This window comes from Anopheles nili, chromosome 2 (assembly GCF_943737925.1).
Source record: "Anopheles nili chromosome 2, idAnoNiliSN_F5_01, whole genome shotgun sequence".
NCBI lineage: Eukaryota > Metazoa > Arthropoda > Insecta > Diptera > Culicidae > Anopheles > Anopheles nili.
Window position 1 is genome coordinate 61,875,075 of NC_071291.1, and position 24,296 is coordinate 61,899,370.

Here is a 24,296-nt window from a genome sequence, read left to right on the forward strand (position 1 = left end):
CGGGTGCGGGTTACCCATTTGCGTCCATTTGGTTTTTGAAAAAAAAATCGCAAACATTCCCCACTAGTGGACGCATTAGCTATCCGATCGTATCGTGGCATCACTCACGCAATCACCAGATTCGATCATAATCGGGGTGGTGTTTGCGAATGTCGTAAACGATTCATCGTCCAGCACGACATCGCCGTATGGCATCATTGTGTGCAGGACGGTTTCGTCCTCGGCACCGTTAAGTATGAATACTATATTGCTTGACTGTGCGTTGTCGCTTAGCTCACTCGAAGATAGCGGCGTAACAACGGGATTTATCGTTGCCATGTCCATCCCACTGACGGGTTCTATCGCGTACAGGACTGTTGTTGCTGGTGGCACATCCTCCAGCTGCTTAGTATTACTAAGGTTAGTGTATAACGCGTCGGATGACGATGATGGCACGTCCGAGTGCGTTGTATCAGCAGGTATCTCTATTATTTTAACATGTTCTAATATCGATGGCTCAGCGTCGTCCGCAAGATGTATCGCAGCATCCTCCACAAAATTCGTCGACAAGGGAGCAAGACTGGGTATGCACGGTTCGGCATTGTGCTGATTAATCGCTTGACACTCTACCACTTGCATAGGTTCCGAGTGCATTTCTTGCACCGTCGTTTCCGAAGGATCCACCGTTGACACTGGCGTTGCTTCAGTTTCGATAGGTAGGGCTGATTCCGGTAGGGACGTTTTAGGACGGACTGCAACCTTAACGGATCGCTTGTTACGCACTTGGACCATGTTTTTCTCGGGTACCTGAACGCTGGAAACGAATTGGTTGTACACCGTGAAGAAGTCTTTGCTGTTATCGAACAAATCCTGCTCGGGTTTAGCGATCGGGACTTCACACAGCACCGGTGTTAATAAACGAATGCCAGCAGGTGGTGCAGGTACTTGACTGGCAACGGCAGGCTTTTTCGGCAACTTGCGCGATCGAGCGGGTGACTTCGTTTTATTGCTCTGCACTCCATTCGATTCCGTACCAGCGGGCGCAACCCGTGGTTTCGTCACACGGGGCATCACTTCCGGCTGTTGTTGTATGATGTTCATCACCGATGAAGCAGGAGGGTAAGAACTTCGCATCACAGGATTAATCCTATCGATCCTTATGATTGGTGTGGATTTGTTCTTAATCGATGGTAATGATTGTCGCGTCCGGACATCCAACGGATCTGCGAGCTGCAGCGCGAAAGCGGAAGTCTTTAACACACACGATCGTTCTGTGTACGCGCCGGGATCGTTATCAATTCGCAACGGATCTATAGCCAAGCTGGAATTACTGACGAGTTTTTCCTTGACGCATCCATTAGTGAGCCGAACTTGGTACCGTCGTTCCATCGCTTCCTTCTTCAGTCTTTCATTCTCGAGCCGCCGTTCCTCGCGCTCTTTCGCAAGGGCTAGCTTTTTCTCGGCGGCTTCCTTCCGGAGCAGCTCACGCTTCAGTTCGTTTTCCTTCTTTTTCGCTTCCAGTAGGTCCCTGCGTGTACTCTGCTTGCGCGACTCGTCCACTTGCTCATCTCGCGTCTGTTTCTTGGGTGTGGACCTGTTGCGACTTCTTGGTTTGACGTGGGTGGAATTATACCAGTCGTCGTCATAATCACTGTCCATTTTCTTCCGCTTCTTGCCCGATTTACTTTTACTCTCTAGATAATCTTCATCATCGTCATCGAACGGATCGTACGAGGACGATTTGAAGGTTTGCTTTGGTTGTTCTATCGGTTCGCTTAACATGCCGCATGCCTCCTCGTCTCCGGTGATGCCACTGAGCGCCTGCTTAACGTCATCGGGGAGATGCGGATTCTGCTGGATGTCGCTCAAATCTAGGTCCGGATTTTTCTCTTTGAACGAAATGTTCCTAATGCTCACGGTCAAGTTGCACCCTTTCTTCATCGTACCATGATCTACTTCCTCAGCATCACCCTCCTCCTTATCGTCACCAGCTTCGGTTATTCTGGGCGGTGGACCAATCATACTGGTAGGGTCCTCCGGATGTGGACCGAAATCGCTACCATCCATCCACGACTCGTACCGATCCGGCTGGAAGCGTTTCACAAACGTGTCCATCAGGATTTTAACCATGTCCGAGCTGCAGTAGCATTGTGCCGCCCGTTTACCATACTCGATCCACCGCGGCATGGCAAAATTAGTCGATTCGGCGCAGTTAAACCCATGATTAAACCCGGCGTGGTATCCGAACGGGAACGTTATCATAATTTCATTCTCCTCCTGCGTGATCTTATCGAATGGAATGTTATGTTGCTTTAGGATATGCGGGCTTATGAGCGTCATTTTATGGCGCAGGAAAGCCGAACAGGTATTGTAGCTCGCGGGGAAGCTACTTTTGGCTAGCTTTTCCAACTTCCGCCCGTGTTCCGGCGGCACGGCGTACCACGTTTTCGGTGCACCGAAATGCAGATAATTGATGGAATACAGATCCATATCTTCTGTATGCCAGGCAAATGTCGTTTTCCACATACCGAAATACAAGTACGCCGTGTTTACGCCGTCTATGGAAATTCCATAATCTTCGTTGACAAAGTCCAAAATCGTTCCCAGCCGGTTGATGTTCCAGATCTACAAAGGATAGGCAAAGATAATGTTACACATAGAATGAATATTCTGTTGAACAAAATAGAGCAGAAAGCTGACTTTTCGCCGATCAACTTACGTTACAATCTTTGTCTGTAATGCTTCCGCATATGTCAGCCCCATAAATGGGCGCTACATAGGTGATATTTTTCCAATACTTTCTCTCTAGATCTTCAAAGTCAAAGTGTTTAGGTGTGACATAGCTGTGAAAGATAAAACAAGAAACTATAAGGTTTAGATCTTCAGCGTCCCAATTATCGTGTGAAACCTTACCGCTCTGTGTTGGCCATCTCAGCGAATTGCTTGACGGTTAAAGGATTCTTTTGAATGTTGATTTGTTGATACAGTCCCTGCTTGCCGGCGACCACCTGGCAAATGGGCGCTGGTATGGTGATATCCAAGTGATCTAAGTCGTAGCCCTGTTTGCGGGGTTTCCATTCCGGTGGTGGAATAATCTACGAATGAAAGAGAAGTAAAGACAGAAGATGAGAGTTTTATTGCTTTGCGGGCAGCATATGTTCGTGGGGACCTGTTTATATCAGGCATGTCAAAGTGATAGAACGATAATATACTAGTTTGGCGTAAATCGTGTAAAGACAACATACAAAAGATAAATGTAATGAGAAACAAATTAGTCATTCGCGAAGATCGTAGCAATATTAAGCCTGATTTGTAGTTGGATGGTGTTCGACACGCCTGGTATAACTATACTACCAAAGTGTGCGTGATGTCACGCGCGCCTACCAGTGTGGGTAAAGATTCCCACGTGTGTAGTGGTTGTATACAATTTTTCAAAGCGATGAAAATCAACATAAAAATGCATTATAGCGTTATTGATGAATGAAACAGACCTTCAAAACACACCAAGAATGCAAAATATTGAAAACTATGGTAAAGCTATTGCGAGAAATAGTCAATTCAAAAGCCAAAACAAAATGTCCCATACATGCTACCACTGAAAGTGTGGGTGATGCATAAACGTCTAATAGTGTGAAGTTTCAATGCGAGACTATTTGATACACACCGTTGATGTAAACAATATGTAAATAAGCAATGTATAAAGACGCAAAAACAATAGTAAAACGTAAAGAATCGCAATAAGAAGTTAAAACAAAGGGCCAAAGCACACTATGAATACAAAAACTATGGTAATTTTAGCAAACCTAAGGCTATAAATAGCCGCCGAACAAGACAACAGAGTGTAGCACGTGACCGACCGTGCAGTGGTAGTAGTAATGTGTAGAATAAACGTCAAAAAACAGCTGACTGGTGTATACGCTTGGCATACTATACTACGGATTGTTTGCTACAACCGCAAGGTAGTTTACGAGAATTAAAGACGCGGCAAATGCAAAGTTTGTTTATCAATCTCATATGCTGTGTTTGTTTTGATCGGCTTACACCAGTATCTCTTTCCCTATGCAAAATAATGCTGGATCAGAGGACGAACTTACCTTTGCTAGGCCGGCTTTGTGGGCGCCTTGTGACTCGATGTATTCGATGTACTTGGGAAAATTTTTAAACTCATCCCAGCTAGGTCGAAAAACCTGTATTTTAATGCGTGTTTCTTCCGTCATTTTTAACTAGGTTTCTTTTATGTGGGAGAGCAATTTTTTTTCTGAAATGAAAAAAAGAAGATCGCCAATTACATGTATGCTTCAAAACACCCTAAATGCATTTGGGAGGAGATAAGATCGATGCTTATCATTATGTTTTATCAATCACACATTGCGGGACGAAATGATTAATATGCACAGGTGCAATAAGAGTAAAAATCAGATCACAAAGTACGCTGATGGCCTACGTGACCAGAAGACTTTCTTCGCTACGTGCTCTTTCCTACCCATCCTACTGGGATAGCACCCTCCTGCGCACTTGCTCCCATACAACGGAGCCCTACAAACACATTTACTCGGACCCGCCTTTGCCGAAATCTACACTGCACTATTCGAGCGCCCTTTTCCAGTATTGCCATCGAGAAAGTGAATCAAATCATGTGAAAACCACAAAAGGCTTCCTATTTACAGCTGCAATCGTTCTGCACATCGGGTCTTCCTTGCTCTTCCCTTCCAACAAAATGGCAGTGGCCCTAGAGATGACTCGCTTGCCCTGGCGAATTGCACCAGATATGATGCTTTCAGAACGATTCTCTTATGGCTCACATTCACTAAAGGCTTTGTTGCATCAGTACCAAAAACATAGGAGCACTTACTTTATATTTTCTTTAAAAAAAATCACAAGAACACCACCAGTTTGCCCGTATTCAGTTTCTCGATTTTCTTCGTTTGGTGATGGCAAGTAAAAGCGCACTGCACACTACCGAGTACGATTTCAACTACTGACCGCTCTGACAGTAACACTGAAATTAACGCTTGTGGTTTGTTGCTGGGAATAAACAAAGCACAAACCAATATTTTTGGGCTGTACAAGTTTAGGGCATACATGAATTCATCTTTATGTGCGTACTTTTCGAGATAAACTGAGCGTTACCTGTGAATTTACCTTTCGATAACGAAGCCACCGTTCGGTTAGCAACTGTCAAAGAAAAACATAGAATTTCAGTTGTCAAAGAAGCTAGAAAAAAACTGTCACGTATACGTGGGTTTGTGTACAAACAAAATTTAACTGCTAAATTCACGGATGGTTGTTTTAGGCGGGATTTGTGAACACTCCACGATAATATTCAATATGAACGATAATAATGCTGCAAAACAGAAATATTTAATGGTACAAACCGATAGTTTTTGCCGCCTGTGTTTCAGTAGCACTGACGATCAATCGTTAATTATTTCTAGTACTTCAAACAGTGCGTTATTTAAACGCATTTTCGACTGCACCGGTGTTTTGGTAGGTGATGTTTACCACGTTAAACAACACATTTAAAGCGCTAAACCATCGCTTATGCACGTTTGCGTATTACAGATTAAAGATGTCTCAGAAACTGATCCGAAAATCTGCGATGTTTGCATTTCTCAGTTGGTTATCTGCGAAAAATTTATCAAACAATGCCGTGAAGCGGATCGAAAGCTTAAGCACTTCGTCAGCGAGCGGAGTGACAAAGTAGAGTCAACGACATCTGTTGAAGCATCTGTTAAATACCTTGATGTTGTTCATGTACCCGTTCTGGAAGTGCAACGTACCCATCAAACGTTGCCTGAACACAATAGTCTTGTGTTAGGTGAAACTGATACCCCAGGCGAGGAATGCCTCGTAGTTGAAATTGTTGATGGCAATCACGAGGAGTTCGAGATTGACGTTCCCGTGGAAAATGTACCCCTCCAGGATGATCCTACTTCCACAGGTGAATCTATCGGAAAGGATCATTCCACGGGTAGGAAGAGAAAAAGTGGCAAGGGTAAAAGAGGCGTTGCAAAAACGCAATGTCAAATATGCGGTACAATGCAGCAGAACTTGAAGCAGCATATGCTCGTACATACAGGAGAGAAAAAGCACGTTTGCCCCGTCTGCCATAAAGCCTTTTCGCAGAAAGGCAATTTAACGTACCACATGAACCAGCACTCTGGAAAGCGCCTCTTCACGTGCGATCAATGCGATAAAACGTATACGGATCCTCAGTCACTACGATCACACAAGGTGCAGCATATGCAGTACGGGGTTTGATTGCTTGTCCTTTTGCTAATATTCATGATTGTCTGTTTCAGATTACACACACGAATGAACGTAAATTTCGGTGCGAAATATGCGACGAAACATTCAAATACAGAAGCTCTCTGGTTATGCATGTACGTTGCCACACTCAAGACAAGCGGTTTCCTTGCAGCGAATGTGGGAGCTCATTCATTACCAGGTAACTTCAAAATAAAATATACGGCATCACCGAGTACCTCCATGATCCTGTTGTATACAATATTAAATTGTACCCCGTTACAGTTCGGGCTTGAAAAAGCACACGCGAACACACACTGGAGAACGACCGTATCCCTGTGCCGAATGTGGGAAATCCTTCAAATCGTCCAATAATTTAAGCTTGCACAAACTTTCCCACACCAAAGAGCGTCGATTCCAGTGCGACGTCTGTGAGAGCTGGTTTAGCTACAAAAACGTCCTGAAAACGCACATGAACATTCATCTAAGGACTAGTAGTTTGCAACACGGTGATAAAAAGGAGATTAAAAGGCATGACGAGCTTGAATAAAGTAATTGGAAATTAATGAAATCCGCATGGCATAATATTACGTGATATACGAGCTGCACTGTACGTGGTTCCATATCTAACGAGAAACGCTTCCCTCAGCTCTAGGTATCTCCGTGCGTTGGTGGAACGATATCTTATCGTGAATCCATATCGAAGGTCCTTCACCACCCACCCCACGAGCAATGGAGACTCTTCCGCTGGCGGTGGGGCAGGAATATTTGGAAAATAAGAAACGTTTACCTTGTGCAAAAATGCGTTGTTCGAACCGGAACAGGTGTGGGAATTGCAGCATAATTGAGCCTTTGCCTGAATAGAAGAACAACAAAAAAACCCATGCACGCCTTTGTCGGTTCCGATCTTTAGCAATCCGCCCACCCAACGGCACCTCCCCCTTCTTGCATTATATAACCCATTCAACGTGCGAACATAAACAATTAAGAAATAGGCGGCCTGAATCACGACCCGTAGCTGATCTGCGCCGTGTGATGATGAATGGGGCTCAAATATTTCCTCGTTCGTTAGCGAACCCGCTAATGTCAAGACCGAAAATTCCCCACATTGGTGAGAATATCGCAACGTTATAAACATGCGCCTTGAGGCGATGGCCAAAGGCGAGGGTGGCAAACGATCGAGAGAGTGATCCCTCAGTCGAGGTCATGCTTTGGCATACTCGTGACTAAAGTGCCACCGTGGAGGAGTTTCTTTTCACTTCAAAACTCGTTCACGTGCGCCACTTCGATGAGGCGCCCACCTATTATCGTGGGGCCATGGCCACCGTATTGTGCGGGAGAATAACTCGCAGCTACGGAATGGAAGATAATTCGTTCCAGGGCGTCGTCCGATCAGGGCTACGAGGAGTGTGAGATGCAAGCTAATGCATAATGCTCTCGGAATGGTGGGCCGTAGGTTAGGGAGCTTTTTTGGGTGAAACGGATCGATTCGTCATGCCGATCATCATTTACCGGGCATGAAGTTGCAGATGTAACCTCCGCTGGCGTGATCTCGTTATGGTATAGGTGTATGGCAACCCATCGGTGGGATATAAAACCGATTGTAACCTGCTCTCGGTAGGAGACGGTCCCAAATCAATTATCGCAACATCGAAAGGTCACATTCACCAGAGGCCAGAGGGAATCCGTTTTGGTGCTTTTATCCACACCCTAGCACATCCGGTGGACACGATCCACGCGACGCAGAATGCCGGCCCATTTCGTTCACCTTCCGCAGATGACCGGCGCGACAACGGAACAAACAAACTCGCGTGATGGTGGTGGTTCGGTCCAATGTTGCCCCCCAAAAGCGGGAGTAACGTCGGAGTAGGAAAGACAACAACAAAAAAAAAACGAACCCCGACCTGGTGCGGTTGTATAAAAGTTTCCGAGCGGCCCCGAACCGCGTTCAGTTGAAGCGCAACGCGTAACCGGGTGTGCTCGTGTCGTAACAATCGCGTAGAGAGTGTTTGGCTTCCCATTAGTGCCACCAGGCCTGTCCATCCATCCCAACAACACACCAGGAAGTGCTCCGTGCGTGTGTGCTTTTTCAACACGTGCAAGATGTGGAACAGCATCACCGCCACCGGTCTGCTGGTCATCTCGATTGCAGCATTGTGCCACGGTAATGCAAACGGTCTGGCGTTCATAATTGCGCTACAATTTCGTTGCTGATCGTCGTGGGGTTTTGAAAAATGAAAAAAAAAACAGAAAAATATGGGCTCCGAGAGAACCGCCATCTCTCTCGCTTGTGGGTTGCGGGTGCGGTTCAAAACGGCGTTCTGTAGGCTTAATTTCTCCCTTCGGATGCCATCAGGAACTGGTTTTTCTACCATGGTTTGTGTGGCCCCACTCAGTCAAACACGCGTTCGCTCAAAACAGGTATCCGATCGTCTGGCCGCCCGTCATTGACTCGGGTTGCCATTGAGTCACTAGCCGGGGGGATGGATGGCCTCGAGTTAGTCTGGCAGCGGTCGATTTATCACACTCAGGCGCATCCGAGAGCTGCTGCTGGGTCGTTTGCAATAATTGGTGAAAATCAGCAAACCGATGGCCTACTGAGATGGCATTGAGGCACACTGCAATGACTCCGCGGAATGACTTCCGGGGAATATCGAAGTAAATTCAATATTCTAGGCAGATGTGGAAGATTTGTGATTACCAAGCAAGCCATGAAAACGGTAGTTACACGCCGGGGAATGGTACCGTTCACACAGTTACATTACAGCTTTTATTTTGTTTCGCTTAATTAACATACCTCACCGTTCGTTTCCATAATGTTCTATTGCAGGTGCGTGCGATGAACCGTGTCCTCCACCGCCAAAACATTATGCCGAGCTCGGTTGCAAACCCATCGTCGCCGAAGGACAGTGCTGCCCGAAAAGGTACGTCTTGGGGGAACGACTTTCCATGGTGGAACGACCCCCGGTGTGGACATGTGACAACGGAACTGACACCTCTCGATCTTCCGGTATAGGTACGAGTGTCCCGAGCTAACCGATCGTGATGGCAACAAGTGTTATTTCAACGGAAACGTGTACGCACCTGGCGCGAAGCTGGCTCAAGCTGACCAGGAAGTGCACTCCTGCTCACCGGCTTGTTTTTGCTCGAAGTAAGCATCGGAGGGGAGAGCAAATTGAATTTGGGATGTCCACTAATCGAATGGTTTCTTGTCCACGTTCACAGTTTCACCGAACCGGCCGCGTTCCAGTGTGCCAGTATCGATTGTTTCGAGTTCCTGGAACCGTCCAAGGAGGAGTGTATTCATCAGTACACGCTGCACGGGTGTTGTGCGCATAACACCGTCTGTGGAAAGGAGAAGCTCGAGAAGTTAGCCCAGTGTTATCTGGATGGGAAGCAGTATTACGAGGGCCAGCGGATGTACCCGAAGGATGAACCGTGCAAGTTCTGCTACTGTCAGTCTGGCTTCGATAACAGCACGATCGCGGATAATGCCAACTGCCACGAGACGAAGTGCGGGCTTGAGCTGCACGCTGGTAACCGGATTGGGATGGGTTGTATTCCCATCTACTTTGGCAACCATCGGTGCTGTCCGATCTCGTGGAAGTGCCGTAAGTTATAGCACAATCAATTAGTCGATTGTTCCGTGGTAAGTCATTTATCGAATCTTCCATCTTTCATTTCCAGCCTCCGACAGCGATTCTGTGATCGTCGAGGGACGTACCGAGGTGGAGTCGGAACCGGATATGCGATGCAAGTTTGGTAAACTGACGCTGAACAAGGGAGACGGCATTACCAGTGATGACAAGTGCGTAGAGTGCAAGTGCACGGTGCCACCGTTGGCGCATTGCATCCAGCGGGAGGATTGTTGAAATTTTAGTAGCGTAATCTTACAGGACAGTATTTAAACAGTTGCACAAATTATACAAAAACCCGCCTAGGCTTAAGCAGCGCATATCGTGCATACGAGCTGTGTGAGAATAAATTGATCTTCAAAAGGACCGAAGAAAAGCTTAGTTTAAGTTATTTTTCTCATGGTTTGGGAAATATTTAAAAAAAACTACATGTATGCTTCAAAAGAAGAAGATGATAAGAAGAAAGAAAAATGTTTAAATATACCATATCCTTGGAAGCATGGAAGAAATATCAATATTAAAGAGGGATTAAAAAACAGGCCGTTTGATTGAGAAAAATTGGTCGTTCTTGAAAAAAAAAATAACGTCCGCATGAATGAACTAGTAAATATGATAGAATTGAATTCATTGTTCACCATCATGTTTTGTTGTTTTCAAATAACTGCATACAGGTTGTGTGTGTGTTTTTAGGGTCTCTTACGATAAACAGAACCGAAGGAAATCAATTCAAAAAAAAAACTACACACAGTTGTATGATACTATTTTCCCCACTATCTAAATACTATTTCAACAGGTGCAGCGATACTATTGGTAGTCAGTGTAGAGTTTACAAAACAAACAGTTTACAAAAACAGTTTAGTGGAAGCAACAACGTACGGGGTTTCCCGAAACACCTCCACCGGCTGATGTACAGTGTATGGCGCATGGTGGAGAGCATGTTTCATCCAGGGGTACCGAATTTAGCGCTCAAAAATGATGACTAATGAAGGATGTCTATAAAAAATAACTATATACTACTAAACCGTGTTTTGAGTACGAAAGCGATTCCCAGAAGCCAGCGATGATGTATCACTGTACTCGTTTTTTTCCTAAAAGAATTTGTCTCATATTGAACATTCATTGAACTATTTACCGTTTCCGTCATTTATGCGGGACGAGGTTTTTGTATGAAAATACGCGACAAAGCAGGCGTTGTTTTCCCCGTTTTGCAGAAGACAGAAAGGTACGCATTGTCCCGAAACACCAACACCAGCGCGTCTCGCGCTCTGGACGACCCTGATGAGATCATCGGGTCATCTCTCTGGCAAAGCCTCCGGAAGGCTGTAAAGCAGACTCCCCGTGGCGTACATAATCAGTCGTTCGACCGACATCCTGACCAGCGATAGTGTTCGATCGAGAGAAAAAAAGTATGCGCGCGCTAAAACTTTTGGCCGTCGTCACGGTCTGCGGAGGTGAGTGAGAATTTTAATTACGAAAACAAAACAACTGCACTTTATTGTGGTCTTTACTTGTGAAAATTCGATCAGTTGTAGGAGTCTTCGGGTGCGATCAACCCCTTGGGCACTACAAAACGATGGGATGCACCCCCATCGGGAAGCTTGCAACGGGCTGCCCGGAGCGGTACGAATGTCCTTCGATAACTGCCCACGACAACACCAAGTGCTATTTCAATGGCAAAACGTACGAAATCACACAGCAGGTACCGGATGCTGAGGTGGCACCGTTTTGTTCCACCAATTGTTACTGCCGATCGTAAGTATTCGAGATATTCCGTTTGTCTGTTTAAAGACAACTCATCGAAAACCATGAACACAAAAATCCACACAGAGCAAACCCATTCGCGAAATTCCGCTGCATCCACGTGGGCTGTCCGGACTTTCTCCAGCGGTTCGATCACGAGAACTGCCTGAAGCAGTACAAACCAAACAGCTGCTGCTACACGGGCAAGGTGTGCGGAGAGGACCGGCAGAAGTTGGCCACGTGCGAGCTGGAGAAGGAAATCTACAGAGAAGGCCAGCGTATGTATTTCAAGGAAAACAAATGCCGCAGCTGCATTTGTACGGCGGGCTTTAACGCCAACGCTACCGATACCGATCCGAACTGCTTCGATACGCCGTGTGGTTTTGAGCTGTTTGAAGAGAAGCACGTGTATGGTGGAGGCATCCCGGTGTACAAGAAAGACCGCTGCTGTCCCTGGGAGTGGCGCTTGCGTGAGTATCCTTCGAGCTGGAGCAACGGGAAAATAGGGTTATAATACAATTTTCTCTTACAAAAAAAACTATCTCCAGCTCAAGCATCGGATAGCATCGTAAAGGGAACGGCCGGTAAAGCTTCCACGGATCCTCTCCGACAGTGCAAGTATGGCAAGCTCACACTCGATGTTGGAGATTCTCTGAATATACAGCAAGGCACTGCGGAAGCCCAGAAGATGACGTGCAGTTGCGCTGTTCCACCGTTGGTGCATTGCGTGTTGAATAACTAATGCAGGAATGCCTGCAAATGACTTGTAACAACTAATCCATGCAATGTTCAAAAAGCAATATTTGGATCAATAAAATTACGAAATTACACACCGGTTTTGGTGTTTTTTTAACATTTTAATACCCTCTCTTCACGCGGTCGTCAAAGTACAATGGACCATCGGTGGTATGGCACAGAAGCACTCGTAAATCCCCACCGATGTCACATCCGGCGTCAAGGATTCACCAACGTTCAACGTTAGATTACCGTAGCGGCATTTGTGCTCAGTCGTTTCCATTTCGGGCAAGCTTTGGCCGTTCAGTTGTGCAATGCGATCCTCCGGTTTAGCTGCAGTAGAACCGGGTTTTATTAGGCGGGTTTTCAATTGGTTCCAGGCGAATAATACGCCCTTCGTTACTTACGCAATCTCCATTCCCAGGGACAACATCGGGTGCCGTAATATACCGGTGCAGCCCCGTTTGCTAGCACGGACGGCGATATCAGCTCAAAAGCGCACTTGTTGGTGTAGCATTTCGCTTGCGAAAAAGGATCACTTGCGTTGAAATTCCGCGTGCATATGCAGGTCATGCACGGATCGCTCGAGAAGTGCATCCTTTCACCTTCGTAGTACGAAACCCTGCCCACCGTGCAGCGGGGCAAATTGGCGCGCTTTTCACCGCATGTCTGCATGGCCGAACAGCAATCGTTCATACGGTACTGTCGCACACAACCAGCCCGGTGCGGTGTCAGGAACTCCGGACAGTCGATGTGGGCGCAGTGGAACTCCGCAATGCCCCGCTGTGAGTTCCTAGATTAAGGGAGGGGGTTAAACACACATTAGTTATGATACTGCCCCACGGCTCGTGAAGGGTTGCGATGCACCAACATTAGACATGTGCAAAGCGCCAGGCAGGACGATTTAATCTGCTCGTCCGGTACGTGATCGTGCAGTTTGTACGCTTTGCCGTACAGATAACACTTATCACTTGCGCGGTTCTCCAGCGTCGAGCAGTTGAACCTGAAAGGGTGTTGGGAGTTATTTTTGGGACGAGTGGAAGCTTCGAAAGACTCGTGAAAAAAAAACACGATCACAATTTTACCAACGAGGGCATCCTTGCTCGGTGAGTTCCACGCTTGGTTCACATCCAAGGGTTGTGTAGTGCTTCGTGGCTACTGGACAGTTTGCCCAAACTTGCGAGACTGTCAAGTAGAAAGATGCAAGCTTAAATTGGATGAAAAACTCATCAGCGTAACGCACCGAAACACAAACCTCCAAGAAGAAACGTGGCAATTTTAAATCCTCGCATCGCGTTTAACTTATTATGCACCCTTGTAACTTACAAATCAAACACGCACGGTTCGCGAAAACCCCTAAACCACTAATCCGTGTACTGTACGGGTAACCAAATTCTACAATCGGCTTCGCATGTTACAAGCACACGGTACGCCGAGACGGAAGCGTCAAGACTGGCGATTTTAGGAGCATGGTTTGTTGTTCGCTCAAGATCCCAGACGCGATAAGGACGCTCGATCATCAGCGAACGATTTTGTTATGTCGCGTGACGCTATTCCGTTGAACTGGTCGTCGGTTTATTGATATTTCAAGACAAAACCCGCCCGCTTAGCAGCTGATTGGCAAAACGTGATGTCTGCCACATGCGCAGAATTGGCAGCTCCTATCAGGAAAGGTCTCGGTGATCCTTGACGTTTAAATTCTTTCAGAGAGGCTCTACCAGGGCTGGTGTGTTCCTTGTCATGACATTTATTTAGCATGTAGGATGATACACGCGGTAAAATCAGGCTTTTCTATGCAGTTCTTATATGTTGTAACACTTTTGACTAATTCCTATTCGCAGGGCCATCATCGGAAACGTTCCATGGTTTGATTCGGTTTAGCTATATACACGTTGGAACGGATTCTCGGAACAAGTTGCTGCTACTGGTAGTTTCGAATCGGTTGCTGACTTACAGCATTACGTTTATAATTCTTTTTTTGAATCAGAGGAATATAATTCAGGAAGGGCATTAATCACGTTAACTCGATTGCAGCTAAGACAACTGCATGGGCAATTGTTTCGAAGGAACAAACTCCCAACAATCATCGCAAACAGTCCAATGTTTGATTCGGTTTAGTTATATACACACTGGAACTGATTCTTGGAACAAGTACCTACTACTGGTTGTTTTGAATCGGTTCCAGACAAAATACTTCGTGAAGGGTATTAATCACGTTGACTCGATTGCAGCTAAGACAATGGCTTGGGCAGTTGTTTCAAAGAAACTATTCCTGCACTTTCAGCTTCTGTATACGACTAGAAACGAACTCCATTTCGTGTGAGTTTTGTGAACGTTCGAATGAGTTATCCACCACGCGGATGTTCTCGAGAGAGCTGGACTTTTTCAACAAAACAACAGGGGTCTTCAACCGTACTCCGCTCGTCCCCGACGTATTCATAGAAATGTCCATCATAGCTCCGGTTGGTTCGCACGTTTCCATCATTACGGACGACATCGTCGAGCTCGATGGGGTAGTAGAGGGCGTGTTTAAATTACCATATAAAAGCCCCTCCCGAAGTAACGATAAGTTAGAGGGATCGGAGCTCTCACTTTTCGTTCGAGTTCGATGTGGTATATAGTACGGCCGCATCCGTCCATAGGATGAATATCCATGTGTTCTAACCGGAGCCTGCAACATTTGGGCAAAAGAAAGTGGTTAGCTAAACGGGCGGTAGTCATTGAATTTGTTCTAACCTCATTTCTATATTTTCGCATAAAATACTCAGTATAGGTTATTGGCGGCAATTTCTTAGCCTCGTGGTACACACTTTCGTTGTAGGTTAAATTTTCAGATCCAGTATTTGAAAGACGGTTGTTGACCATTGTTGGCACATCCTCGCATATGCCTTTCTCTTTGGTGTTCACTTCATGCTTCGTTTGGCACAGTATGTTTGCTTCTGTTTCTTGAATGTTGTCATTATTCGACTAAAACAAACAATCAGTGTTGACAAAAATCATACTGTAGGACATTTTTATGTGCAATAGTTTACCTGCATAGCTAGGCCGTATGTTGGGATTTGTTTTAACGTAATAAGAAAAAGAGTATCGCACGGTTTCTTTCGTTATTAAGGAACACACTATTACGTTGTCTCATTCAATCGTAGCATCTGAAGGATATTTGCATTGCCTTGGCTACCCCACATTATTCACTACGTCATATTACGACGATGAATCAAGCAATACGTATATAGTAAACTTTTGAGAGATGTCTTTCACTTGGGATTTAAGTATGAATACAAATATTTACTCCAGTTTGGGAGATTAAATATCAGTAGTATACCACGGAAACGGACGATTGCAATTGCATGAAACACGATAAAAATAACCGATGAAAACATTCATCTAGATTTGGTGGTTGTGATTTGTGCGCAAATCGTGCGTCTACAAAGCGTAGTCTAAGCCATAGTGAAATTATTTTAAAGCTCAGTTTTTTAAGTACACACCATTACTCTTTGAAGTAAACAATTGTAATCTGCAATGGAAGAAATGATTCCTTACGATATTGAATGAAAAATATCACCGCCTTTTCCAAGAACTTGTACCAACCAAAACAATTGAACACAAAACTCCACACAAACTTTGACGTATTCGATTGTTTACGTTGCCTGACAGATCATGCGTCAAATGGACGCCGTGCTAACTCAATATAATATAAATATATGTTTTTTTACTAAAATAAGATTATTTGGTGTTTTGTTGAGTGAAAAGATGACTAATTAATTTTACTCATTCTTTAAATAATCTAATTCTGCTTTATTTTTTTATTTTTACAATTAAAAAGCCCATCTCGAACGGAGCACGCTCGCAAAGTACAAGCATATTCGTTTCAAAAATTCAAACGTTATTCTTTCGGGCCAGTATCTATCCTGAAAGTGCATACAACATGGCCCATGCACTCAAGGGTGCATACAGAAAAAAAATCAGGGGATGATATGAGCAAAAAATTCCTTTCGATATGATAACATTGGACTTATGGCCTTTAGTTGCCGGTCCTAGTTACTACTAAGGTTGAGTGGAGTCAGAACACGGATTAATACAGGAGGGCCCAGGTAGCTGGACTTCTGCATCGTACCGTGTTAAAACCTTAGTAAAGAAGAAGAAGAAGAAGAAGAAGATATGATAACATTGGCAGTTGCTTAAATCCAGCTTGCACTGCAGCATTGATTCATCATTGCTTTAATCGCTCTTCCAGATCCGCAACATAAACCTTTATGCCGTCTCTGAATAACGAAACTTTTTCATTAGTCATTATTTCAACTTATGAATAGTTTATTGGCATAACAAATAACCAATCGATTGTTTCCAAAACCACTGAGAGCAAGCATGGTAGGATGAAGAGGTGGCGAAACAAAACAAAATTCTTCCGTTGATTCACCTGATCGGAAGGAGCGCAAGAGTTTGGTTCGCCCATGCCCTTTCCGTTTTGATTGGGAGGGTTCCACACAACATCAATGTGCAAGTTGGGAATGCGCCCCATTCAAAAGTGATCACATAAACAGAGAAATCACATTTCCATAAATTATCATTACGCCTGGCTCGCTTTGTGCCCCATTTTCACGTCGGGTGCTCTGCACCCATCTCCGTCGTCGGTAGATGGTCTTCCAATTTCGCGGGGACACTAAACTTCACCCATCGACCGTTTGCTTAGAATCGCATTCACACCGACACCCACGTGTGCGGGAGAGATGGTGCGAAATCGAGATACGAAATAAGGGGGAAAAAATAAGGTTCATATGTGTTTTTTAGCGACTTTCGTGCGTTTTCGCTTTGTTTTCGGAGGGTGTGAAAGAGAAAGAAAACAAGAGAATGTGGGCCGAATAAAAACAAACCCCGAGACGAATCGGGCATTTTACGAGGTGTAAAAACGCTAAAGTACGCTAAGACGGTAATGTAATGGTAACAGCGAAGGTAGCGCCAAAACGAGTGCCTCGAGTGAAATTTGGCAAACATTTGCCCTGCCCGTGCCGAGAGCGTCGGGAAAAACGGGGATGCGGCAAAACGGAGAAAAAAAAACACCCGCGTCGGAGGTTACAACCGGAAGCAGGCTGCGGCCGCATACGAGTTACCCTTCGAGTGGTTCCTGTACAGCTTCTTGCCAGCAGGGTTTTGGATGTGGGTGGTTAAGGATGGCAATACACACACACACACACACACACACACACACACACACACACACACACACACACACACACACACACACACACACACACACACACACATAAACACACGCACACGCTCCTTTCACCCGAGGTGCGACCCCGACAATGGAAGCGTGTGCTTGGGGACCGTTCACGGCGGCACCGAAGTAGCCAATAAATAATTTAATAGAAGCAGCTTGTTATGGGATCCGGCACGGAACCAACCCCCAGTTCGGTTCCCCACAGCAGCAGATGTATGACCGACCGGCGGCATCGGTTTGAAACAGGCTCGACGGAAAATGCCAACGTCGTTTTTGTTTTCCTTTGCCTCCCGTTGAAAAGGATAAGTCCCAACATATCCTTCGCTTGTCGAGAGTCCATTGTGATGGTGGGCGGCGGGAGAATTGCAAAAAAAAAAAACTTTAACTTCAGCTTGGTGGGTCGGTCTCTCTCCCCTCCTCCCCCTCACCATCCAACACGAGTGGGGTCGTGGTAATAACCGTTACGGAATGATACTGACGAGGGCGATAATGTGGCTTAGGGTACGCTGCAACACGCATCCGGAGCCACCGCCGGGTTTTTGGGAGGGTTTTCCCGACGTCACCGTCGTCTGATTTGGCCAATCGCGAATCTTGACCGAGTAAGCGCGGCGGCCAGGTTCGGTGGCGGAAATATACGGCAAATAAATGAAACAGGGATGAAGAAAGAAATGCCCGAAAAATAAAGCCAACGTCTGGGTGTACAATAAAATCTATGCCTTTCCTTCGTTGCCACGCTTTCGGGTTGCGGATTATGTTTCCGGGTTTTCCACCACCCCCGAGTCCAAGCGGTAGGCTGTTGACCCTGCAGCCATGGTGCGGGAGGTGGGCCAGCAGCAGCAGCAACGGATCAACGCAAGGAACGCTTTCTAATCCTTACTTATGCTCCCACAGCGAGTGAGTGCGTGCACATTTTGTTTCGTCGTAATGCGCCCGAATGTAGGCAACCGGCGTGCGTTGGGCCGAAAGGACTTTCCAGCCGGAATGAGTTTTCCGAGCTGCGACCGGAAGAACCGTAACCCTGTAACGTAATAACGCCACCGGCCGGGTCTCGCTGGTGGTGGTGTTTACGTTCCTTTCACCCGCCAATATCCTTCCGCTCGGGAAGCACCAAATTGCGGTGCATAAAGTTCGAAACGAAATGGCCGGGGGCGTTGTGTGTTTGTCTATAATAAGCGGCCGGAAAATTAGATTCGTCCGAAAAGCATGCGACAAACGGCGGCGTTATGGGCGCATCAAACATAACGGCGTACGGCAGGGGGGTGGGCTATTTTTAGCCATAATAAATAGATAGTTTTTATGCTATCCTTTCCCTTGTTTTTTTTTAAGGATTCCACTGAAGCAGTGCAGGGCGGATTATGAACAATTGCCATGGAAATGGCGCCTGCTAGATGGGAAAATTTCGAGAAAAAAGGCTCTTTCCGAAATAAGCAAAAGAGAACAAAGAAGGTTGAAAATTTTTAGGATCAACTTAATGCGTAGACATTCTTTATGGCTGTCTCCGGAACATTGTGATCTTGGCTAGGGATTAGTCTCCGGCAAACATCTCCCACACTGACGCGCGTGTACGTGAGTGGAAACATTTTATCTATGCTCCCTAAGACTACGAACACCACCCAATGGACCAAATCTTTACAAATGCCACCCCAAACGGGGTGGTTCCGGTGCGGAGCAAATCCGTTTCGTGATAGATCGAGTGTCACACGTTTGCGGGGATGGCTGCTGAGTTGGAAATAGTAATTAGAACAAAAAAGGGATCCCAAAAGAGGAACCTATTATTGCCGTCGCTCTAAGCCGACCGTATAATTTATTAATTACAGTGTCGGGTGGATTCTTACGGCCGCCGATGAAGCAATCCTGCACCAGGGTAAGGCCACCCATTCCGGCGAGCACGTGAAACGCCGAGAAAGCTGTATACCAGTGCTGCTCCTTGATACGAGCTAACGAGACACACGCTGGCGATGGAGTCATACAAAATGACTCGTCCAGGCGAACGAACCATGGCTCTAGGCGCTTCGTGAAGGTAAACACACGCGTGTGTGGTTTTATATTTGATTGAAATAATTTCACTGAATAGAACGAAAACTTTGCTTCCCGCAAGTGCGCCGAATATGTGATGAGCCGAAATAATTTGAACAGCGTACGAAATATGCTCCCGAAAATGATAAGAAAAATCACACCACCATCGTGTGTATGTGGGTGGTGAGGCAACTTTTACATCCTTTTCCAGTACAACCCCTCGGCCCTTATCGCTGAGGGCTGGTGAACATTTGCATGATTGAATTTTAACCTGCTAAAACTTATCGTGTTACCCGGGCCAGGTGAAAGTTTGCCGCCAAACTAACGGAAAAAGATACTTTTACCCGGGTTGCATGTACAAAAGGGGCTCATGTTACTTTTTGGTATAAATTTTTGAAACCCATCGCGTTTCAGCGCCACCGACGTATTGTAGACATCTTCGGTGTTATGAGAACGCCGGGAAGTTGCTGCAACACGGAGATCTGAGAAGTTGTAGTTCGTACAAGTTGGCGGTGTAGTTCGCCCGGTTACGAAGATATCGTAAGAAGCTGTTTTCGGGGAGATAGTAAAGACCGATACCGACACCGGTGGCTTTTTTTTCCTTCGAAAGGACCAACAAAAACTTTTCCTATTGCATTTACGAAAAAGGATCCCAGAAGACACCCCATTAGGTACTACAAAATGCTCCTCTTAATTGCACTGAACGAGGGTGTAATTATGCGCTTGTAAATGGAATAAAAACGAATGATTGCGAATGTTTTGTGAACCGGAGTCCTTGATAGGATAAGAAGGCTCACGTGGGAAACTCCATGAGCAATATGTCATTTGACATATCCTTCTGTGATCCAGATTTATCGTGATTTATGTAATTCGATCATTTATGTGCTTAACCACGCTCGTACTAACGCTCACGAAAACTCGCAGCAAAAATTCACCCTCACGAACGGCGCCGGACATCCTTACGGCCCCCAATGCACACCACTCGCTCATAAAGCGCCAACATTTTGGCGTCGGCCATTTCCAATCAAGGAAAAATTTCGTGCACGATTTATGACACGCTGCGGGTCGATGAAAAGCGGCAACTTTCCGCGGGAGTTGAACGATTGATAATGCGCTGGCGGTCGCCCGGGCGCTCATCCACTTCCAGTAATTAGCCGTCGGCGGTTCACGACGTTTGGCAAAAACCGGAAAGTGGGTCACGGAAAACGGTGGTGTTTTATAACCACCCATTTTCCTTCTGCATTCGCCTCGCATGCATATTGGATTATGAGTGGGAGTGGGAGGAACGATAAAGACGTATTACTAATTCACTCCCATTACCGCAACGGTGCAGTTCGAAAGGCTATTTTACCCGTAAATTACGTTTAAAGAGAAGGAGGAAAAAAATCAGCCACACACACACGCAGTCGCAGTTACCAGCAGAACAGATCACTTTTCCAATCGCGCTCGTAATCGCGCTGCCAGGCTGCCCGGTACGAGCAATTCCATAAAAAAAGGATAATAGCTTTCGGTGGAAAACTCATAAAAGCCCTCCGTCGTGTGCTGCATCCTGCGGTGGGGCCGTCGGTTACGGTTGGGAGGACGCAATCGTTCAAGCGAGCCATCACCACCCACAGGACACGGTGGGGAAACAGGACCTGGGGGTTACCTAGAGGGGGGCGTGTGTATGATTACTTCCTTATCGATTGCGGTGAAATGTGGCCTGGGGTTTTACCGGCCTGTTTGAGGCGTGAATTTGAAAGGAAAAAATGCTCCCGGAATGCGTTGCTATTCGTTTGAAGGATGGTTCGATTTGTCTGTTCTCGCTGAGAATTAGAAAAAAAAAACCCTAAAGGGACACACACACCGTTCACGCACGAGAGAACAGTTTGTGAGGTTAGGTTTGTCACTTCGCTGCGAGATGTCAGCTTCGGGACACCACCGACGGAGGTGTAACCGGGTTGGCTTGATTCTTACATTTGCCGCTTTCGCCGGCATCGAGAAATGGGACCTGACAGTACCATGTCAGATCAAAGACGTCGCCCAGATGGACCACACACTCGTGTGCGCTTTTTAATTTCTTTTGTCGCCCTTTTGGAACCGCCCGTTTGCACCACCCGTCACGGCTACGGTGATCCGGAACATGCGTTCTCGCGCTTACCAAAAAGGGAACAAAAAGGGGCTGAGAGAAGTTGCCGAGAAATCGGTGAGGCTGGGGCGTGGGGACTAAATTTAGCCATCCTGAACCGATCGGTAGCGCGGGTTGACGAGAACTGGCGCTTAGCCGATTTTCCTCGAACAAGACAGGACGGGCTTGGCGTACTCTCCTGGGAGAAGAAACTCCCGGCGTACCGCCACCGTCTAATTACCACGGAAGCCACGAACTTTGACCTCGACTTTGACGAGGTAGAATGATTTGTTTCGCAGCTAATTACCTGCTTCCTTCTGCCGTTCTTGCGAGCGGGTTTCGCGGACTACATGGCTTCCCAAAAAAAACGATCCAGTTGCACGGCTGCACGTCAGATGCACTTTCGTTGCACCAACCGAAAACGCACAACGGCACAAGGCAATAAGAGCATCTTCTCACTCTTTCGAGGGAACCGTTGCGTGCGAGAATTATGCGCCGCACTTTGTATAAATAGCGCAGAAAATATGCTTTGCCACCGTGGTCTCGGTTTGCGCTTTGATGTCACCACGCGTTACAAACTCCCGGCGCTCTGTGGCTGAGGGATTATCTTTTTTTTCTTTTTTGCTTGCGCTTGCTCCATCGCCGAGACGATGGGGAGAGTTTCACATCCACAGAGCCCGCCCCAACTAATTGGTCCCGGTGCGTTCGTCACGCAAGGGCCGGGAAAAATCGGTGTCGGACCGTGCGAGGTTGTCCTGATGGCGGATGGAGCGAGGCACAGTAGCACGAAATGGGCCGGCATAGATCACTCATCACCACGATACCACCCGTTGATAATTGGTCCGCGGTACTCCGGTTCGCCCGGGCGGTAGCATATGGTGGGGGTTTTATATTTTTAGCAAAAGACCGCCGGTTGGGTTGGAAATCGGAAACGCGCCCGGTCGTGGAAGTTGGCGACAATAAATTTGAAAGTTTGGCAAAATTTTTGCATGAATGAGTGGAATGCGAGACAGCGTCGGAGCGGTCGGGCCGTCGACGGTGATCCGCGTCTGGGTGCATGGCCTCGAGGCCGCAGATGCATTCCGGGGAATGTTTTATACGGCCGATACACACACATAAACCTGCGTGTGGTCTTGGAAGCATGGCTGTACAAATAAATGGGCCTTCGAGCGTAGAATAGCACGAGTGTTTTGATATTTTTGGCTTCTTTTAGGAAATACTACGAATAATTGAATATCAAAATTCGTAAGCAAAATGGCGCAAAAGACAATCCATTGTCTACTTTGTTTTAGGTTTGTCAGCAGAAAAACATGACAGTTTCCCAAAAAAAAAGATCCCATTTTTGACAGTTGTAGTCGACCATAATATTGCATCCTGTATACTTTTTTGCTTCTGCTATCTTTGCTTCTAGAAACTGCCTACAAGTCCGCGTTCCCATGCATCATGCCTTACGACAATGCGGATGTTCTAGGCCTCTAAGGCCCATTGCTGACCGAAACTAGTCTCCAATAGGAGCAAGCAGACCGAAACCCTCGAACGCCCGGAACCAGCACCAAAGCGGTAACTAAATCGAAGCCATTGTGCTCTGATTTACTGCAATTACTTACTGTTCGGGGCCATTAATCGAACTCGTGTAGCACTTTCGGTGGCCAAAGTCCTTCGGTAACTTCGCAATAACCAGAAGCTTTTAGCGGTCCTGGCGTAAATTCGGTTCCCCACTTTGCGCATCAGCTGGGCCACACGGTCGTGTACGTGCACCGTGCAGTGATGTGGGAATGTGTGTGTGTCTGTTTTTCCTACATCTCCTTACTGTCTCGGAGTCCCCGAGTCGTGCGGCTCTCGTGTAGATTGGGACACCTTCGCAGGATGTGTCCCATCTGCAGCTGCACCAATTTCCATCGAAATGGGTAAAGTTTTTCTTACACTTCGCCCATTACGCAGGCCATCTACGTGTAGCGCTAGTCCCGGGCATTGTAGCAGCTGGGTTACGCGGTCGGGATCCGCGCGGACATCCTTGCGGTTTTTCCGATCCGACTGGGTGGCATCGGTGAGTACTTATGTAGCGATGTGGCCGGACAGCTCAAAATAGGAAATGGCACGGCTTTGCTGCTAGAACCACCAGGAAACGGTGTTGTTTTAGAATTCGTGGAGTAGTGGAAGGTTTGCTTCATCGGATTTACGCAACGTGCAGGAGTGGCCAGAGACAGGGTGTTGGGTTTCAAGTTAAACAAGAAAAAGAAAAACACATTCCAGACACACGCACGTCTGCTGGAAAAACGGAAACCCGCCCTTTTGGTCGGAGAGTTTACTTAAACCCGGCGGTATAAGCCAAACATCACGTAACCGAGAGTGAGCTTGGTTCGGGTCTCAATTTGACTGACGTAGCCACCGTTCGTTTGTGGTTAACCGCGCGAAAGGTGATAAAACGCTGGGTGGTGCATGGTTTCACCGAAACTAGCAATCGGACGCGGATCAGTGGCGCAACTGTGGCACACGATGTGGAAGCGGCTAGCCTTAACCTTGCTGTGGTGGAACGCGAGCTGTACCGGCGAATGGAGCGGCCACAGCGGGGAAGATACCCGGAAGATGTCGGATGACCATCACCGGAAGCCACTTG

The 24,296-nt window shown here is 46.6% G+C and overlaps 5 protein-coding genes across 5 annotated transcripts; 3 read left to right on the forward strand and 2 right to left on the reverse strand.

The window, feature by feature from the left end:
• Positions 1-75: 75 nt before the first annotated feature.
• LOC128727525 (probable lysine-specific demethylase 4B) lies at positions 76-4,196 on the reverse strand. Its single transcript, XM_053821448.1, has 4 exons — positions 4,074-4,196; positions 2,893-3,074; positions 2,699-2,822; positions 76-2,604 (listed from the first exon to the last, which is right to left on the reverse strand). The coding sequence occupies exons 1-4, from the start codon at positions 4,194-4,196 to the stop codon at positions 76-78; spliced, it is 2,958 nt and encodes a 985-aa protein (XP_053677423.1).
• Positions 4,197-6,018: 1,822 nt separating this feature from the next.
• On the forward strand, positions 6,019-6,775 carry LOC128727535 (zinc finger protein 248-like). Its single transcript, XM_053821460.1, has 3 exons — positions 6,019-6,213; positions 6,282-6,427; positions 6,511-6,775. The coding sequence occupies exons 1-3, from the start codon at positions 6,019-6,021 to the stop codon at positions 6,773-6,775; spliced, it is 606 nt and encodes a 201-aa protein (XP_053677435.1).
• A 1,416-nt stretch (positions 6,776-8,191) lies between these two features.
• LOC128731770 (kielin/chordin-like protein) lies at positions 8,192-10,221 on the forward strand. The gene is made up of 5 exons (XM_053824910.1): positions 8,192-8,389; positions 9,056-9,149; positions 9,242-9,376; positions 9,451-9,836; positions 9,913-10,221. The coding sequence occupies exons 1-5, from the start codon at positions 8,329-8,331 to the stop codon at positions 10,095-10,097; spliced, it is 861 nt and encodes a 286-aa protein (XP_053680885.1). The 5' UTR covers positions 8,192-8,328; the 3' UTR covers positions 10,098-10,221.
• A 947-nt stretch (positions 10,222-11,168) lies between these two features.
• LOC128732243 (uncharacterized) lies at positions 11,169-12,405 on the forward strand. The gene is made up of 4 exons (XM_053825414.1): positions 11,169-11,311; positions 11,387-11,612; positions 11,688-12,070; positions 12,149-12,405. Exons 1-4 carry the CDS (start codon positions 11,269-11,271, stop codon positions 12,340-12,342), a joined length of 846 nt encoding a protein of 281 aa, XP_053681389.1. The 5' UTR covers positions 11,169-11,268; the 3' UTR covers positions 12,343-12,405.
• Positions 12,406-12,471: 66 nt separating this feature from the next.
• On the reverse strand, positions 12,472-13,627 carry LOC128727545 (uncharacterized). Its single transcript, XM_053821471.1, has 5 exons — positions 13,591-13,627; positions 13,421-13,520; positions 13,207-13,338; positions 12,743-13,128; positions 12,472-12,668 (listed from the first exon to the last, which is right to left on the reverse strand). The coding sequence occupies exons 1-5, from the start codon at positions 13,625-13,627 to the stop codon at positions 12,472-12,474; spliced, it is 852 nt and encodes a 283-aa protein (XP_053677446.1).
• Between the last annotated feature and the right edge of the window lie 10,669 nt (positions 13,628-24,296).

Bases quoted from the DNA above. Each gene is read 5' to 3' on its own strand.
- LOC128727525 (XM_053821448.1), bottom strand. From the start codon at position 4,196: ATGACGGAAGAAACACGCATTAAAATACAGGTTTTTCGACCTAGCTGG. The intron at 3,075-4,073 runs GTAAGTTCGTCC...TTTCATTCGTAG, and splicing joins ACAAAGCCGGCCTAGCAAAG to ATTATTCCACCACCGGAATG. The intron at 2,823-2,892 runs GTAAGGTTTCAC...TATCTTTCACAG, and splicing joins GAGATGGCCAACACAGAGCG to CTATGTCACACCTAAACACT.
- LOC128727535 (XM_053821460.1), top strand. From the start codon at position 6,019: ATGCAGCAGAACTTGAAGCAGCATATGCTCGTACATACAGGAGAGAAA. The intron at 6,214-6,281 runs GTGCAGCATATG...TGTCTGTTTCAG, and splicing joins AGTCACTACGATCACACAAG to ATTACACACACGAATGAACG. The intron at 6,428-6,510 runs GTAACTTCAAAA...ACCCCGTTACAG, and splicing joins GGGAGCTCATTCATTACCAG to TTCGGGCTTGAAAAAGCACA.
- LOC128731770 (XM_053824910.1), top strand. From the start codon at position 8,329: ATGTGGAACAGCATCACCGCCACCGGTCTGCTGGTCATCTCGATTGCA. The intron at 8,390-9,055 runs GTAATGCAAACG...GTTCTATTGCAG, and splicing joins GATTGCAGCATTGTGCCACG to GTGCGTGCGATGAACCGTGT. The intron at 9,837-9,912 runs GTAAGTTATAGC...TTTCATTTCCAG, and splicing joins TCCGATCTCGTGGAAGTGCC to CCTCCGACAGCGATTCTGTG.
- LOC128732243 (XM_053825414.1), top strand. From the start codon at position 11,269: ATGCGCGCGCTAAAACTTTTGGCCGTCGTCACGGTCTGCGGAG. The intron at 11,613-11,687 runs GTAAGTATTCGA...AAATCCACACAG, and splicing joins ACCAATTGTTACTGCCGATC to AGCAAACCCATTCGCGAAAT. The intron at 12,071-12,148 runs GTGAGTATCCTT...AACTATCTCCAG, and splicing joins TCCCTGGGAGTGGCGCTTGC to CTCAAGCATCGGATAGCATC.
- LOC128727545 (XM_053821471.1), bottom strand. From the start codon at position 13,627: ATGCGAGGATTTAAAATTGCCACGTTTCTTCTTGGAG. The intron at 13,521-13,590 runs GTTTGTGTTTCG...TCTACTTGACAG, and splicing joins TGCCACGTTTCTTCTTGGAG to TCTCGCAAGTTTGGGCAAAC. The intron at 13,339-13,420 runs GTAAAATTGTGA...ACACCCTTTCAG, and splicing joins GAGCAAGGATGCCCTCGTTG to GTTCAACTGCTCGACGCTGG.